General features: G+C 47.1%; 3 protein-coding genes across 4 annotated transcripts; all 3 read left to right on the top strand.

Moving 5' to 3' along the window:
• The first annotated feature begins 6 nt into the window (after window positions 1-6).
• Window positions 7-1,909, top strand: LOC115045335 (atrial natriuretic peptide receptor 1-like). The gene is made up of 4 exons (XM_029504962.1): window positions 7-115; window positions 277-451; window positions 528-626; window positions 858-1,909. The coding sequence occupies exons 2-4, from the start codon at window positions 301-303 to the stop codon at window positions 1,001-1,003; spliced, it is 396 nt and encodes a 131-aa protein (XP_029360822.1). The 5' UTR covers window positions 7-115; window positions 277-300; the 3' UTR covers window positions 1,004-1,909.
• A 397-nt stretch (window positions 1,910-2,306) lies between these two features.
• On the top strand, window positions 2,307-4,687 carry LOC115045375 (histidine N-acetyltransferase-like). Its single transcript, XM_029505023.1, has 4 exons — window positions 2,307-2,509; window positions 2,934-3,053; window positions 3,123-3,347; window positions 3,660-4,687. Exons 1-4 carry the CDS (start codon window positions 2,444-2,446, stop codon window positions 4,215-4,217), a joined length of 969 nt encoding a protein of 322 aa, XP_029360883.1. The 5' UTR covers window positions 2,307-2,443; the 3' UTR covers window positions 4,218-4,687.
• A 1,125-nt stretch (window positions 4,688-5,812) lies between these two features.
• Window positions 5,813-12,549, top strand: LOC115045583 (zinc transporter ZIP1). 2 transcript variants are annotated; one of them, XM_029505344.1, is made up of 4 exons: window positions 5,813-5,917; window positions 7,175-7,430; window positions 7,605-7,735; window positions 9,828-12,549. In XM_029505344.1, exons 2-4 carry the CDS (start codon window positions 7,232-7,234, stop codon window positions 10,515-10,517), a joined length of 1,020 nt encoding a protein of 339 aa, XP_029361204.1. In that variant the 5' UTR covers window positions 5,813-5,917; window positions 7,175-7,231; the 3' UTR covers window positions 10,518-12,549. The 2 variants fall into 2 exon arrangements, with proteins under 2 accessions (XP_029361204.1, XP_029361205.1); XM_029505345.1 differs by lacking the exon at window positions 5,813-5,917 and adding an exon at window positions 5,927-6,184.
• Window positions 12,550-12,890: the final 341 nt, after the last annotated feature.

The raw sequence follows: 12,890 nt of genomic DNA, 5'->3' as shown, positions 1-12,890 counted from the left end.
GATTGGTCCAGATCTTAGTCAGTTATTTTTGTTTGTGCGTCCGCAGGTGGTGACTCTGCTGAACGACCTCTACACGTGTTTTGATGCCATCATTGACAACTTCGATGTTTACAAGGTGAGTACAACAACAACACAAAGAGCTTCTCGAGGAAACAGTGGCAGAAAAAGTTTGTGTGGAAGAGAATAAATTTGATAAATAAGAGAACAGCAGATCAGATCAGCTGGTTAGTCTGGACAGTCCCTCACCTGTTGTCCCTGTTGCTATGGCGCCCTCAGGTGGAGACCATCGGTGACGCCTACATGGTGGTTTCCGGGCTGCCGGTGAGGAACGGGAAGCTGCATGGCAGAGAGATCAGCCGGATGGCGCTCGCCCTGCTGGACGCCGTCCGGACTTTCAAGATCCGGCACAGACCGGAGCAGCAGCTGAAGCTGAGGATCGGTATCCACAGTGGTGAGCGGGGGTCCTTTCAATCCTCTTATGCTCAGGGTTCTGACAGGAAGTGACTCTGACTGTTTCCTGTGTGCAGGTCCGGTGTGTGCAGGAGTTGTAGGTCTGAAGATGCCCCGTTACTGTCTGTTCGGCGACACCGTCAACACGTCGTCACGGATGGAGTCAAGTGGAGAAGGTCAGTGGTAGACCTGCTGGTGGTCCAGATGGTCTGAGGGTAGACCTCTGCGTGGTCAGGTTTATGCTCCGCCCCTGATGGTCATTGCCCAGATGCTTTCATTCAGCTTTGGCTTCACTTATGTTAAAAGTTTCAATATAAACTTCATCTGTAAAATAAAAATGTATGAAAATTAAAAGTACTGTGTGTGTGTGTGTGTGTGTGTGTGTGTGTGTGTGTGTGTGCGTGCAGCTCTGAAGATCCACGTGTCGGCGGCGACTCGTGACGTTCTGCTGGAGTTCAACTGTTTCCAGCTGGAGCTCAGAGGAGAGATCGAGGTCAAGGGCAAAGGGAAGATGACCACCTATTGGCTGCTGGGAGAGAGCGACAGCCAATGACAGGGCACCGCTGACGACAGACGACAGGCAAGGAAGCAAGGACGTAAGGAGCAGAAAAGGAAACAAACTGAGGACTCAAGGACACAGGAGACAACATGATATTTGACTGGTCTGAATCATGGAGACCTGCAGAACCAGGAAGTGGACAAATGGTTCACTGCTGGTTTGGACTCTCTTCACCAGGACCAGGATCGAATGTTTGAAGGGAACATGAGGTCGCACTACAGTGACATCATCAGTGATGTAATCAGGATGACCTCAACTCGACCGAATAAACTGGATCAGGCTTCAAACCCAAAACCTTCAGCTACGAGGGGACAGTGCTGACCGCTGGTGCACGTACGAGTATCAGAGTCAAAGTCAGTGTTTTAGAGGAAAAGGTAAAACATGTTAAATGTTGTGATTGGCCTGCTGGATCAGCTGTAACAGTTGGATCCAGACAGGGGTCTTTTATGAACCCTGTTCGATTCCCAGCCCAGCCTGTTAAATAATGACACCAAACTGGTCCACGGGCCTTCAGGGTTATGATTATTGATGAATAAAATTCATGATCCATTTCCCAGAATAACAAATAAAGCTTTTTTCCTGAGTCAGGAAAACGTCCCATGATCCCTCAGTGGATTCAAACATGGTACAACCAGAAGAACCGCTTGACCTGTGGCGTCCGGACTCAGAGGAGCCGCCGAGGACACAAAGTAGAAAAACATACCAGATATTCTTATAAATCAGCCTGCGCTCAAGAACAGACTCTGACCTTTGACCTGTTTGACTCCATGTTGCTTCCTGCGTCAGGAGAAAATATGCAGCTTCAGTTCAATGAGCCGTTTTTCAGGAGATCAGACCAGCAGTGTGTTTGTTTGTTTGTTTGTACTGACCTGTAGTGGCCTCATTAAAGTTTTGTGCTGAGCTGCTTCGTTGTCTGATTTCAGAGTTGTTGTATTTTACACAATGATGATGACAACCACTTCCTGGTTCTCTTTATGTTCCAGCAGATCGTTTGTTGATGTTACTCTTCAACATTGTGTTGTCTTCACATCTGAGCTTGACCCAAAATGCCCCGGCATTCAGTTCAGCGCCGGGACACATTGACCCTGAGCGTTTAATCCAGAGGACAGTTATCCCCCCACAGCAGAGCAGCAGCTGAAGGGGCGTTCAGGGTCGAACACAAAAGTGTTGAATCATCACTTTGACATTTTGAATTTCAAACACCAACTTTACACTCTGCTCTGAATCTTGAACGCAGCCCAGTGGTTGCTCTTGTTCTCTTTTTAACTGACTCGGCAAATGAACTTCCTGATCGGGAGTCCGGAGTCCACAGAGGGAAACTGACAAAAGGCTGAGCTGCTTCTTGAAGCTCAGAAGAAAGAACACACCGAAATCTCTGTATCTGATCCAAGCCAGACTGTGAAAGGAGACTCAGATCAGCCGTTCTGGTTCCAGATGTCTTCAGCAGGGGAGGTCTGTGATGTGGAGTTCAGCTTCGCACAGGAGGACGACTTCGCCAAGGTCAGCACGGTTATTGTTAACAGTTCCAGCTGATTTTAGTTTGTCCTTGTTTTTACTTTAACTGGCCTTCTTATCAAAGCTCAGCGAGCTTGAATGGAACGAGCAGGTTTAATGAATAACTGACAATCAGCTGTGTTATCTATGTTTGAGAAGTGGTCCATAAAGACCACCGGGGGCAACGCCGCTGGCTCTAAAAAAATCACATTAAATTGAAGTCTATGAGAAAATGGCTCCATTTCTGATAAAAACTACTGACAGCAGCATGAAGGTTTTCAGAGTATACAAACAATAATGTCAGCATTCGTCACATGCTAGCACATGAGCTTTATCACGTGATGTTAGCGTTGGATGCTAAATGTTAATGCTAATGTTGCTTTGAGTTGAAGCTGCTTAGTTGACGGCGGTCGATGTGATTATGATGCAGATCCTGAAAATCTGCAGCAAGGATGACTACAGCGGACTGGACTACCTGCCTGCTACCTTCCACCGCTGGGTGCAGGAGCCGGGACGCCTCATCTTCATCGGCAGGATGAACACCAGAGTGGTAAGAACCGCAGACATCACAAGGATCAAAGGTTCTTCCTGCGTCGGCTCACGCCTGTGTGTCCTGTAGGTGGCGATGGAGTCTGCTCTGTTCGTGGACGGCGGTCAGACGGTCGTGTTACAGGGTTTTAGGGTCGTACCTGATTTAAGAGGTCGTGGAATCGCTGGCGCCCTCCAGAGCCATGTGACCAACTACATCCGCCGCCACTACCCAGAAGTCTCTGCTGTTAGGGTGACCCGAGGAGACCAGCCTTCAGCAGAGATTCTGCAAAAGAGAAGACTCATAGCCAAAGAGGTGTTTTCATTTTTATTATGATGCACAACTTTTCTTTGTTGACAGAAATTTGGTCGCCACAAAGTAAATTCTTATTTTGGGGTGTAAAACTGGATTCTTTGATAAAATGTTGGCTTCCAATTTAAATCCAGAAACATCTCAGTGATGTCGGTGAATTTTTGAGCCCTGTTGTTTGACCAACTTTTAAGGCCCGACATGTTGACAGCTTTTTGTCCAACCCAGAGATGAAATTTTGAAAACGAAGAATTTTTTTGCAGCGCTCATTGTTGTGGTCCGTTTCAGTGCTGATGTTGACTGTGTCGCCCCCTACAGGCCATCTTATCTCTGTGCTGTGCGGCCACTGACCTCGGCCCCTTCATCGCAGAGCTTCACTCCAGACTGTCCCGCCAAGCTGACTCGTCCCCCAGCGGTGCGGTCAGACTGAGCCAGCAGCAAGCGGAGACTCTGATCCTGAGTGATCATGTGATTTCCAACCTGCTGCCTGGAAAAACCATCCTCTGTGACTGGGAGCCTCTGAAGCCGCAGGAGTCCAACCTGGAGGTGCTGCGGCGCAGACAGGTGACGTGGATTGTAGATTGTGAGTCGGAGCCCTCTGCCATGAGCCTGTGCACGCCACCGTACGCCGTCCCTTACCGCCATGACGCCCTGCGCATCAACATCAACATCTTTGGTCACCGTTTGTCTTCGGTCTGCTCCGTTTTTCTGGCTCAACTTGAAGCGTTGCTGCCGAGCGTCCAGGGGTACCTGGTCGTCCATACCTACATGGACCCTGCCGTTTGGCCCGGGCTGCGTCAGTTCTGCCAGAATAACGCCAATGTGTCATTTTTCAAGGACTACTGGGAGGAAGTCCTGCTGGAGAGAGACCTCTGAGTCATGCTGGCTTTATGGATGTCTTAGTGGGCTGAAGGACATCTGGTTCATCACCACTGTGTCGTTACAGAGGACGCCTGAGAACTCACTTGTCTTGACCAGTTTCTGGGAGTTCTGATCCGGTGGGGTTTTCACGGTCCTACGATCATCTCAGCTGACTTCAGGGGTCAAAAGGTCCAGGACTCCTTGGTGTTACACGAAGGCTTCCTGTTCCAGAGAACATGAGCGTTTATGGGTAACACCGGGTGGTAACTCCTCCTGATCCTTAACCTTTTAACATTTTGTATTAAAATTCAGTTTTATTTTCTGCACGTGACAAATCAGCCAAGAAGAAGATTTTTTAAAATGTTTATTGCATGTTTGAAGGATAAAGTTCAAAGTTTATGATCTCACATGATGTTCACTTCCTGTCAGCATATTTCTGTCATTCTTCTCACCAAAAGAAGAGCCTGAATAAAACTTTGACCCGTTTCAGTCTGACTTCTTTGTTGTTTTTCAATACTTGAATTATCTCAAAGTCTTTGTTCATAAGGAAATTTTTAGTTTTTTAGTTTCAGGTTGTTGCGAGTTTTTGTGGTTACTGATGGACGTGAAAAAAAATGAGACACATTGAGGCCTTCGTGTTTTCCCAGAGTCCTTTTCTGCTCTATTAAGAGTCTCAGGCTGTTTTTCTTCTTCTGTGAACGTCTGCAGATCATGAAGGAATTTAATCTGTCGGAAGGTCTGAATTCAAATAAAAAGTTATGTGAGGTGCAAAAAGGCCAGATAGGCAAACTGTAACTGCAACACAACTTCAAACACACACTTTTATACACACGCGCTGTTTTAACAAAAAAAACAAAACAAAACAAAACACATAAATATCATCAGAGGAAGTCACTCCCACTGCTCAGGTTCATCTCTGCTGAAAGGCTCTGAACACACTGACTGTTCCAGGATTCACCACCCAGCTGCAGCACCGTGAAGTCAACACAATACAACCGGAAACACCACCGACAACCATCAAAATAAAAGTCGACTGGGAGAAAAAACAGCACAGTTGGATGTGAAGGATGCATTTAAACTGTAGTTTCAACAAATAAATAAATATACAACAAGAAGTGGTGTCGAGAAAATGGGCGGAGCATTTGTTGACAGATCATCATTTTATTTCATATAAAAAAAAAAACAATAAACAACAATCCAGTAAATCGGGACGGGAGTCAGATAAAATGTCTTCAGAGGACAAATTCTAATAATGACAGACTCTCGTAACTGTGTAATAAACAGCATTTGTTAAAACCAGTTAAGTTTTTATAAGGAACTCATCTAAGCTGTAAATATATCATGAAGAAAAAATAAGACAACATAGAAAGTAAAAAATCATCAAACGTGTAATATTGAAAAAGCAAATATTATTTAAAATGCAACCAACACTCCCCAAATACATCAGGAACTGAGTGACTGAAGATGAAACCATCAGGAGTGACAGAACTCTGCTCCACATAGAGGACGACACTCTTATTTTGTAAACCGGAAGTGGTGTGTTGTTATGTGGAACTTGACAGAACTCCATCATAAAGATCAGCTGATGGGAACTGAGTCACCACTTCCCGGACTCCACTGAGGAACGACAGGAACACCGAAGTGGACCTCACTGGATCCAGAAGAGTCTGGTTCTCCTGATCAGGCCCGGTCCGAGCTGCTTGATCCGGAATCCGGTAGGTCTGCCGGTCCGGACCGGGAGGAAAAAACGGGCCAGCGAAAAGTCAGAAGTTTCTGAGAAGTTTCCAGAACGACAGGAGCTGGTCTGGTCCGGCCCGGTCCGGTCCGGTCCGGTCCACAGCAGGTGTAAATGTCGCGGTCCGATTCGAAAATACACTTTAACCCGAGATCAGAATAAACAGAACAACTCCTGATCCTCCAGAACCCGACCAGGACCAGGACCAGGACCAGAACCTGTCAGGACCAGGACCCGATCAGTTTCTGTAACTGAGCATTTTCCCTCTCTGTCGAACCCTGTTTGTGTTACTGTTGTTGTTGTTGTTGTTATCGAACCCTGTTTGTGTTACTGTTGTTGTTGTTAAACACATTAGACAGTAAAACGTGAAGATTCGGACTCTTTGAAGTCAGCTGAACTTTTTTCTTCAGTTGGTTAAAAACACAAGAAAAAAATCACAAAACTAACTAAAGTTCATTTTTATTTTCAAACAACAAAATAAAAATGAACTTTTGACCACCAGGGGGTGACTCGACTGGCTGTGTTGAAGTCTATGGGAAAATGTCCCTCCTCCCTGATGAGTTTATGGTCTCAGTCTGAAATACAACATGATGTTCAGTTTTTAGGTGATTGTTGTTTCAGTTGAGACCTAAAGTTGTTTTAAAAAGCCAAGATGGCCGACAGAAACAGCTCAGACTGATGTGACGTCACCGAGGACTCACTGGACTCACTGGACTCACTGGACTCACTGGACTCACTGGTAACGAGATCAATCTCATCACAATAATCAAGTAAAATGATTTTCTCATGTTAGCTGTTATAAATTTTAGGGTTTGGGTTAGTTGTTAACGGATGTTAATGGGTTAGGGTTGTTAACTGTAATGATGCTGCTGGTCCACTTGGTTTACTGCAGAAATGTGCCTGCACATGACCTTTGACCTACAGTCTTAAAATAGTTTATCACCCTTCAGAGAGAGAAAATGAACCTTTCCAGTAAACAGATAACAGCAGCTGACAGACAGTAAACTGAGATGAAAAAATAAAAGCCTGTTTGTCTGTCAGCCAGCTTGGCTTTTTAAAACAACTCTAACTCTGAACTGAAGTGACGTTTAAAAACTGAGCATCATGTTGTATTTCAGACTGAGACCATAAACTCATCAGGGAGGGGGAGGGACATTTTCCCATAGACTTCAAGTATACAGCAGTTTAAGGCTGTTCAGACCAGAGTCCAGGTCTCCATGTTCGATGTTGTCCTCAGACTCTCGGCTCTCGTTCGGTCCATGGCGGCTGGTTGAGGAGGTGCAGACAGACCAACATGTCTTCCAGAGGACAGCTCTCTTCTGTCCTCATGTCTCCTGGGAGGGACACCACCGGCCTGCAGGTCCGCCCGGCCAACGTCCCCGCCCTGGAGATCAAACTGGGAGCGCTGGTGGTCCTGCTGTCCGTCACCCTCCTGTTTGGACTGGCCCCCCTCTGCCTGGTTCGGGGGGTGGGACGTGGCAGCGTGGATCCAGGTCAGGAACCAGGACACCGGTCTCTGTTCAGGAGTCTGGAACGAGACTGGAACCAGAACAGAAAAGTTTATAGGAGATGTCTGGTCTCGCTTGGCTCCACTCAGCGTTAGCTCTAATACTGCACAGGGACTCTGATCCTGATCCTGATCCTGGTCCTGGTTCTTGGTCTTTCAGATTTGCGGCGCAGGCTGCTGAGTTTGGTCAGCTGTTTTGCTGGAGGAGTCTTTTTGGCCACCTGCCTGCTGGACCTGCTGCCGGACTACCTGCAGGACATCACAGAGGCCTTCAGCAATGCAGGCATCACAGTAAGACCGGACCGGACCAGACCAGACCAGGCCGGACCAGATCAGATCAGATTAGACAGGACTGGACCGGATCAGACCGAACCAGATCAGATCAGACCAGACCGGACCAGACCAGAGCAGACCAGGCCGGACCAGACCAGACCGGACCAGACCAGATCAGATCAGATTAGACCAGACAGGACTGGACCGGATCAGATCGGACCAGACTGGACCAGACCAGAGCAGACCAGGCCGGACCAGATCAGATCAGATCAGACCAGACCGGACCAGACCAGAGCAGACCAGGCCGGACCAGACCAGGCCGGACCAGATCAGATCAGATTAGACCAGACAGGACTGGACCGGATCAGATCGGACCGGATCAGATCAGACCAGACCGGACCAGACCGGACCAGACCAGAGCAGACCAGGCCGGACCAGATCAGATCAGATCAGACCAGACCGGACCAGACCAGAGCAGACCAGGCCGGACCAGATCAGATCAGATTAGACAGGACTGGACCAGACCAGACCGAACCAGATCAGATCAGACCAGACCAGACCAGACCAGACCAGACCAGGCCAGACCAGACCAGACCAGACCAGACCAGACCAGGCCAGACCAGACCAGACCGGACCAGACCAGATCAGATCAGATTAGACCAGACAGGACTGGACCGGATCAGATCGGACCAGACTGGACCAGACCAGAGCAGACCAGGCCGGACCAGATCAGATCAGATCAGACCAGACCGGACCAGACCAGGCCGGACCAGATCAGATCAGATTAGACCAGACAGGACTGGACCGGATCAGATCGGACCGGATCAGATCGGACCGGATCAGATCGGACCGGATCAGATCGGACCGGATCAGATCAGACCAGACCGGACCAGACCAGAGCAGACCAGGCCGGACCAGATCAGATCAGATCAGACCAGACCGGACCAGACCAGAGCAGACCAGGCCGGACCAGATCAGATCAGATTAGACAGGACTGGACCAGACCAGACCGAACCAGATCAGATCAGATCAGACCAGGCCGGACCAGACCAGACCGGACCAGATCAGACCAGACCAGACCAGACCAGACCAGACCAGGCCAGACCAGATCAGACCAGACCAGACCAGACCAGACCAGACCAGGCCAGACCAGATCAGACCAGACCAGACCAGACCGGACCAGACCAGACCGGACCAGACATTGGACTCGTCTTGATATTTAACCTTTAATGAATTTGCCCCACAACAATCTTTGAACAGCAGATGTGTCCAGATGTGTATCTGTGTAAAGTGTCTTTATCTCACATCTGAATCTTTTCCACATCCGCTGGTTTTCCTCTCTTCAGCAATGTGTCGTCAGAACCGCAGTATTTAATGATACCAGCAGAGTACGAGAGGTTTCAGTAGGTCGTAAACAAAAGACTGTTTGTGCCGAAAACAAACAACCTTTTAAATTTAGCTTGTACATTTAACTTATTTCAGAAAATGTGAAAAAGTATTTATTATTATTTAGGAAAGAATGTTCATTTCCAAATCAGAAAATTGAGTTTCCGCCTGAACGTAAAGGAACAGGTCAACATTTAGTTTTCTCAGACAGAAGGCCGGAAAGTGTGGATGTACAGTGATATTCATTTATAACACATATTTAATATTCATAGTGAAATTAGTATTTACACACATTTAAAATATCTTTATGGTCTAACAGGTTGTGAACATATACGGTAAGCACATATATTAATTTGTTTGGCAGCGTCATTAAAACACCATACATTTATAAACTCTATTTTGGGGACCAGTGGGTGGAGTTACAGTCAGTGGGTGGAGCCTCTCGTAGAGACCAAATGTCTAATTTTAATCCTAATCCACTCCAATTTTGGCCATCAGTCAGATTTACATTTCGTAAGTTGCCACATAATGAGGTTCCCTGTGACCTGGAAACGGATAAGCGGTTGGAGATGAATGAATGAATGAATAATGAAGTTCAGCTCATAAAAGCCAGCTGTCTGATTGTCCAGAATCACTTTAAGTTAACATATGGACTGAGGTCTGGTGGCTGGACCTGCAGCCTCCGGTCCAGTCCAGAGTCCAGATCTTGTCTTGTGTCCTGCAGCTCCAGTTCCCTCTGCCTGAGTTCATCGTGGCCATGGGTTTCTTCTTGGTCCTGGTGCTGGAGCAGGTGGTTTTGGCCTTCAAGGACCAGTCGTCCTCGTACTTGGAGGAGCGCCGGTCTCTGTTGGTGGAGTCCAGCATCCAGGCCAACGACAGGAATGGATTCCATCACACCCATCACCCGCACGGGTCCCACGAGGGCGGTGGCGGCGACTTCCATGTGGACTTTGGCTCCCAGTTGGCCCTGCGGGCCTTCATCCTGGTCTTCTCTCTGTCTCTGCACTCGGTGTTCGAGGGTTTGGCTGTGGGGCTGCAGGAGGAGGGGAAAGAGGTCTTGGAGATCTGCTTGGCGCTGATGATCCACAAGAGCATCATCGCCTTCAGTCTGGCCTTTAAGCTGTCTCAGAGCCGGCTGCGGCGCTCCGTGGTGGCTGGCTGCCTGCTGCTGTTCGCCGTCATGTCGCCGCTGGGCATCGGCCTGGGCATCAGCCTCACGGAGACCAAGGTGCTCCCGCAGCACCAGCTGGCCCGCTGCAGCCTGGAGGGGCTGGCGACGGGGACCTTCATCTACATCACCTTCATGGAGATCCTGCCACATGAGCTCAACTCCCCCAGGCTCCGCATCCCCAAGGTGGCCATGCTGCTGGTGGGCTTCGCCGTGGTCACCGCCGTCCTCTTCATCAAACTGTAACCATGGCAACCAGAAGGAAAACTGTCCAATCAGCTTCTAACAAACCCTTCAAAAATGGTTATAATGATGAAAAGAATATTTGAAATACATGAACACGAAGAAGAGTCCAGAGTTCTCAGCAGAACTCACTTCAGCCAAAGTCATCAGTTTTTTCTCTTTTAACTTAATTAACAGTCAAATTATTCCAACGGCTGTTTTCCTCATTAACACATCTGGAGTCACTTTCTTAGAATACAACAACCTTTGTTAAGACCCTTCATTATTCCCTGAAGGTCAAGTCAAACTTTTGGGAAGCTCCAAATCTTTTATCTTAATTTTTTTTTTTTTTGTTTTTGGCCAGAATTCTGGTGTCAGATGTTTCACAGCAGTGTTGGAAAAAGTTTGTGCTTCTAAATGTCTCAGAACACATCACGGACACTTCAGAGTTGAGACGTTGGTCAAAACACATTAAATTCCATCAAAGGTTTTCTCTTGATTTGGATTTTAAACTTAGGAATCACTTAAAGTCAGTTAAACTGCTGTAAAAAGACCTTCGCCCCCAAACTAGTGGTCATCAGAGGAACTGCAGGCTGCTGCTGGTTAAATAACTCAGATAATTCTTAGTCTGCACAGAAACTGTTACTTACCAATGAACTGACAACAGGCTGAGCTTTTTAATCAAACCAACAGGACAATGTGATTCTGTTGGTCAGTTTAATCCAACAGGAGAAAAATATGACATAATAAAACTTCTGAGACGGAGCAGAAAGATTTGAACGTTTGCGAAGCTGCCAAGTATTTTTCTTGTTTTTATGGCTGATAAATGACTAAGACAGCAGATATGTGCTGTTTGTAGAAGAAGCCCTCGAATCCCCTCAGCAAACACGTCACATGGTCAAAGACGTCTGAACAGCCTGTGAATCAGAAAAATGTTTCAGCCCTGAAAACGAGAATGTGAATCTTCTTTTCCGTCTGAAGAAGAGGCTGAAACAGAAAACACTTTGTGTCGCCGTCAACAGATTTTCTTCTTGTTATTCAGGCCGGGCTCTGCAGAGAAACGCTGCGCTGAGCAAACACAATAGTCTGGTTGTTGTTTGGTCACACACAGTTTACAGCAGAGCTGCACACAGACTCCTGGTTTTCCACCAGGAGTGGACAGCCTCGTATCTCCTCACATTCTTGTTTGAAGTGTGTTTGTTCACGAGCTGAAAAAATATTCTTAAATTAATCCAGAGTTCACAGTGAAGTGCGACGGAAAATTGATTCATAGAAATATATTTTTGTAATTATGTCACCAGAGGAAAAACACATTTTAATTGTTGCGTCGAATGTATGAAATGTGCACTATGTTTTGTGATGATAATGAAACAGAATGAAAAAAAAAAAGAAGCTTTTCAGCTCAAAACACTGACAGAGATTTTTGATTTTATGTGAAAGACATGTTCGTTAATGAAAAGAAACTGAAAACACTTCATTTAATTTAACATCGTCACTGCTGGTCTTTATCACGTATCATTATATATAGCTGTTGAGGAACAAGACCTGAATGTGGTTGAAAGCTCAGGACACAGACAGCAGCTGCTCCTTCACTTTGGATTATTTCAATCAAATTGATTATCATTCAAACTAATGAATGTCATCTGTGTCAGTCTTAACGTAGCCAAACTGACACTGAATTAAATTGGCGACAGTAGCTCAGTGGGTTGGGTTGCTGGTTCACATCCCAGCCTGGCCAAAGACAAGTAAAGTGTGGACTGGTGGATGGAAAGGTGCCAGTCCACCTCTAGGGCACTGCTGAGGTGCCCCTGAGCAAGGCACTGTTCCCCCCCAAATCAAGCTGCCTCTTGCATGAGCCTGTGGGGCCCTGTGTTGTCTGTACATGTCTATTTCAGAGTGTAAATGTGTGTGCACTGATTATCTCAGTGTGTGTAACAATGAAAATAAAGGCTTTCTTCTAAATATTCATTAAAGGGACATTGAGGAGATGTAAGACGACCAAAACGAGAAATCAAATGACACTAAACAAACTGAACCAATAAAGATCTGAAACGATCCCAAAGAGACTTTTCTTATTAATTCATAACAAATAAAATGAATTTCAAACCGAAAAAAGGAGACACGGGATGATCTTCACGACCTGTCTGGAACGGACGGTGGTCAGCTGACCTTTGCCCTCTGACCTGGGAGCCGGGTCCTGGTCTCAGGAAGTGGACTGAAGCGGTCTGACCTCTCCGGGCTGCAGCAGCTCGGGTCCGCCGGCAGGTGGCGCGCTCACGCCTTCTCCTTCGGCTCAGAGCTCGTCCGTGCCCAACAGGATGTCTCACTCTCTCAGCTGCACACACGCGCCTCCCTCTCACCTGACAGGTGAGACGCTGTTGCCATGGAGACCAACCC

Source organism: Echeneis naucrates, chromosome 6 (assembly GCF_900963305.1).
Source record: "Echeneis naucrates chromosome 6, fEcheNa1.1, whole genome shotgun sequence".
Lineage (NCBI taxonomy): Eukaryota > Metazoa > Chordata > Actinopteri > Carangiformes > Echeneidae > Echeneis > Echeneis naucrates.
The sequence above is the reverse complement of the archived record's forward strand: the minus strand, read 5'-3'. Positions and strand labels throughout refer to the sequence as shown.

What these genes read in the sequence shown, in the direction of transcription:
- LOC115045335 (XM_029504962.1), top strand. Translation starts at nt 301, where the DNA reads ATGGTGGTTTCCGGGCTGCCGGTGAGGAACGGGAAGCTGCATGGCAGA. An exon ending in GAGGATCGGTATCCACAGTG is followed by an intron (nt 452 to 527) that starts GTGAGCGGGGGT and finishes TCCTGTGTGCAG; the next exon opens with GTCCGGTGTGTGCAGGAGTT. An exon ending in GATGGAGTCAAGTGGAGAAG is followed by an intron (nt 627 to 857) that starts GTCAGTGGTAGA and finishes GTGTGCGTGCAG; the next exon opens with CTCTGAAGATCCACGTGTCG.
- LOC115045375 (XM_029505023.1), top strand. Translation starts at nt 2,444, where the DNA reads ATGTCTTCAGCAGGGGAGGTCTGTGATGTGGAGTTCAGCTTCGCACAG. An exon ending in AGGAGGACGACTTCGCCAAG is followed by an intron (nt 2,510 to 2,933) that starts GTCAGCACGGTT and finishes ATTATGATGCAG; the next exon opens with ATCCTGAAAATCTGCAGCAA. An exon ending in GAAGACTCATAGCCAAAGAG is followed by an intron (nt 3,348 to 3,659) that starts GTGTTTTCATTT and finishes CGCCCCCTACAG; the next exon opens with GCCATCTTATCTCTGTGCTG.
- LOC115045583 (XM_029505344.1), top strand. Translation starts at nt 7,232, where the DNA reads ATGTCTTCCAGAGGACAGCTCTCTTCTGTCCTCATGTCTCCTGGGAGG. An exon ending in ACGTGGCAGCGTGGATCCAG is followed by an intron (nt 7,431 to 7,604) that starts GTCAGGAACCAG and finishes TTGGTCTTTCAG; the next exon opens with ATTTGCGGCGCAGGCTGCTG. An exon ending in TCAGCAATGCAGGCATCACA is followed by an intron (nt 7,736 to 9,827) that starts GTAAGACCGGAC and finishes TGTGTCCTGCAG; the next exon opens with CTCCAGTTCCCTCTGCCTGA.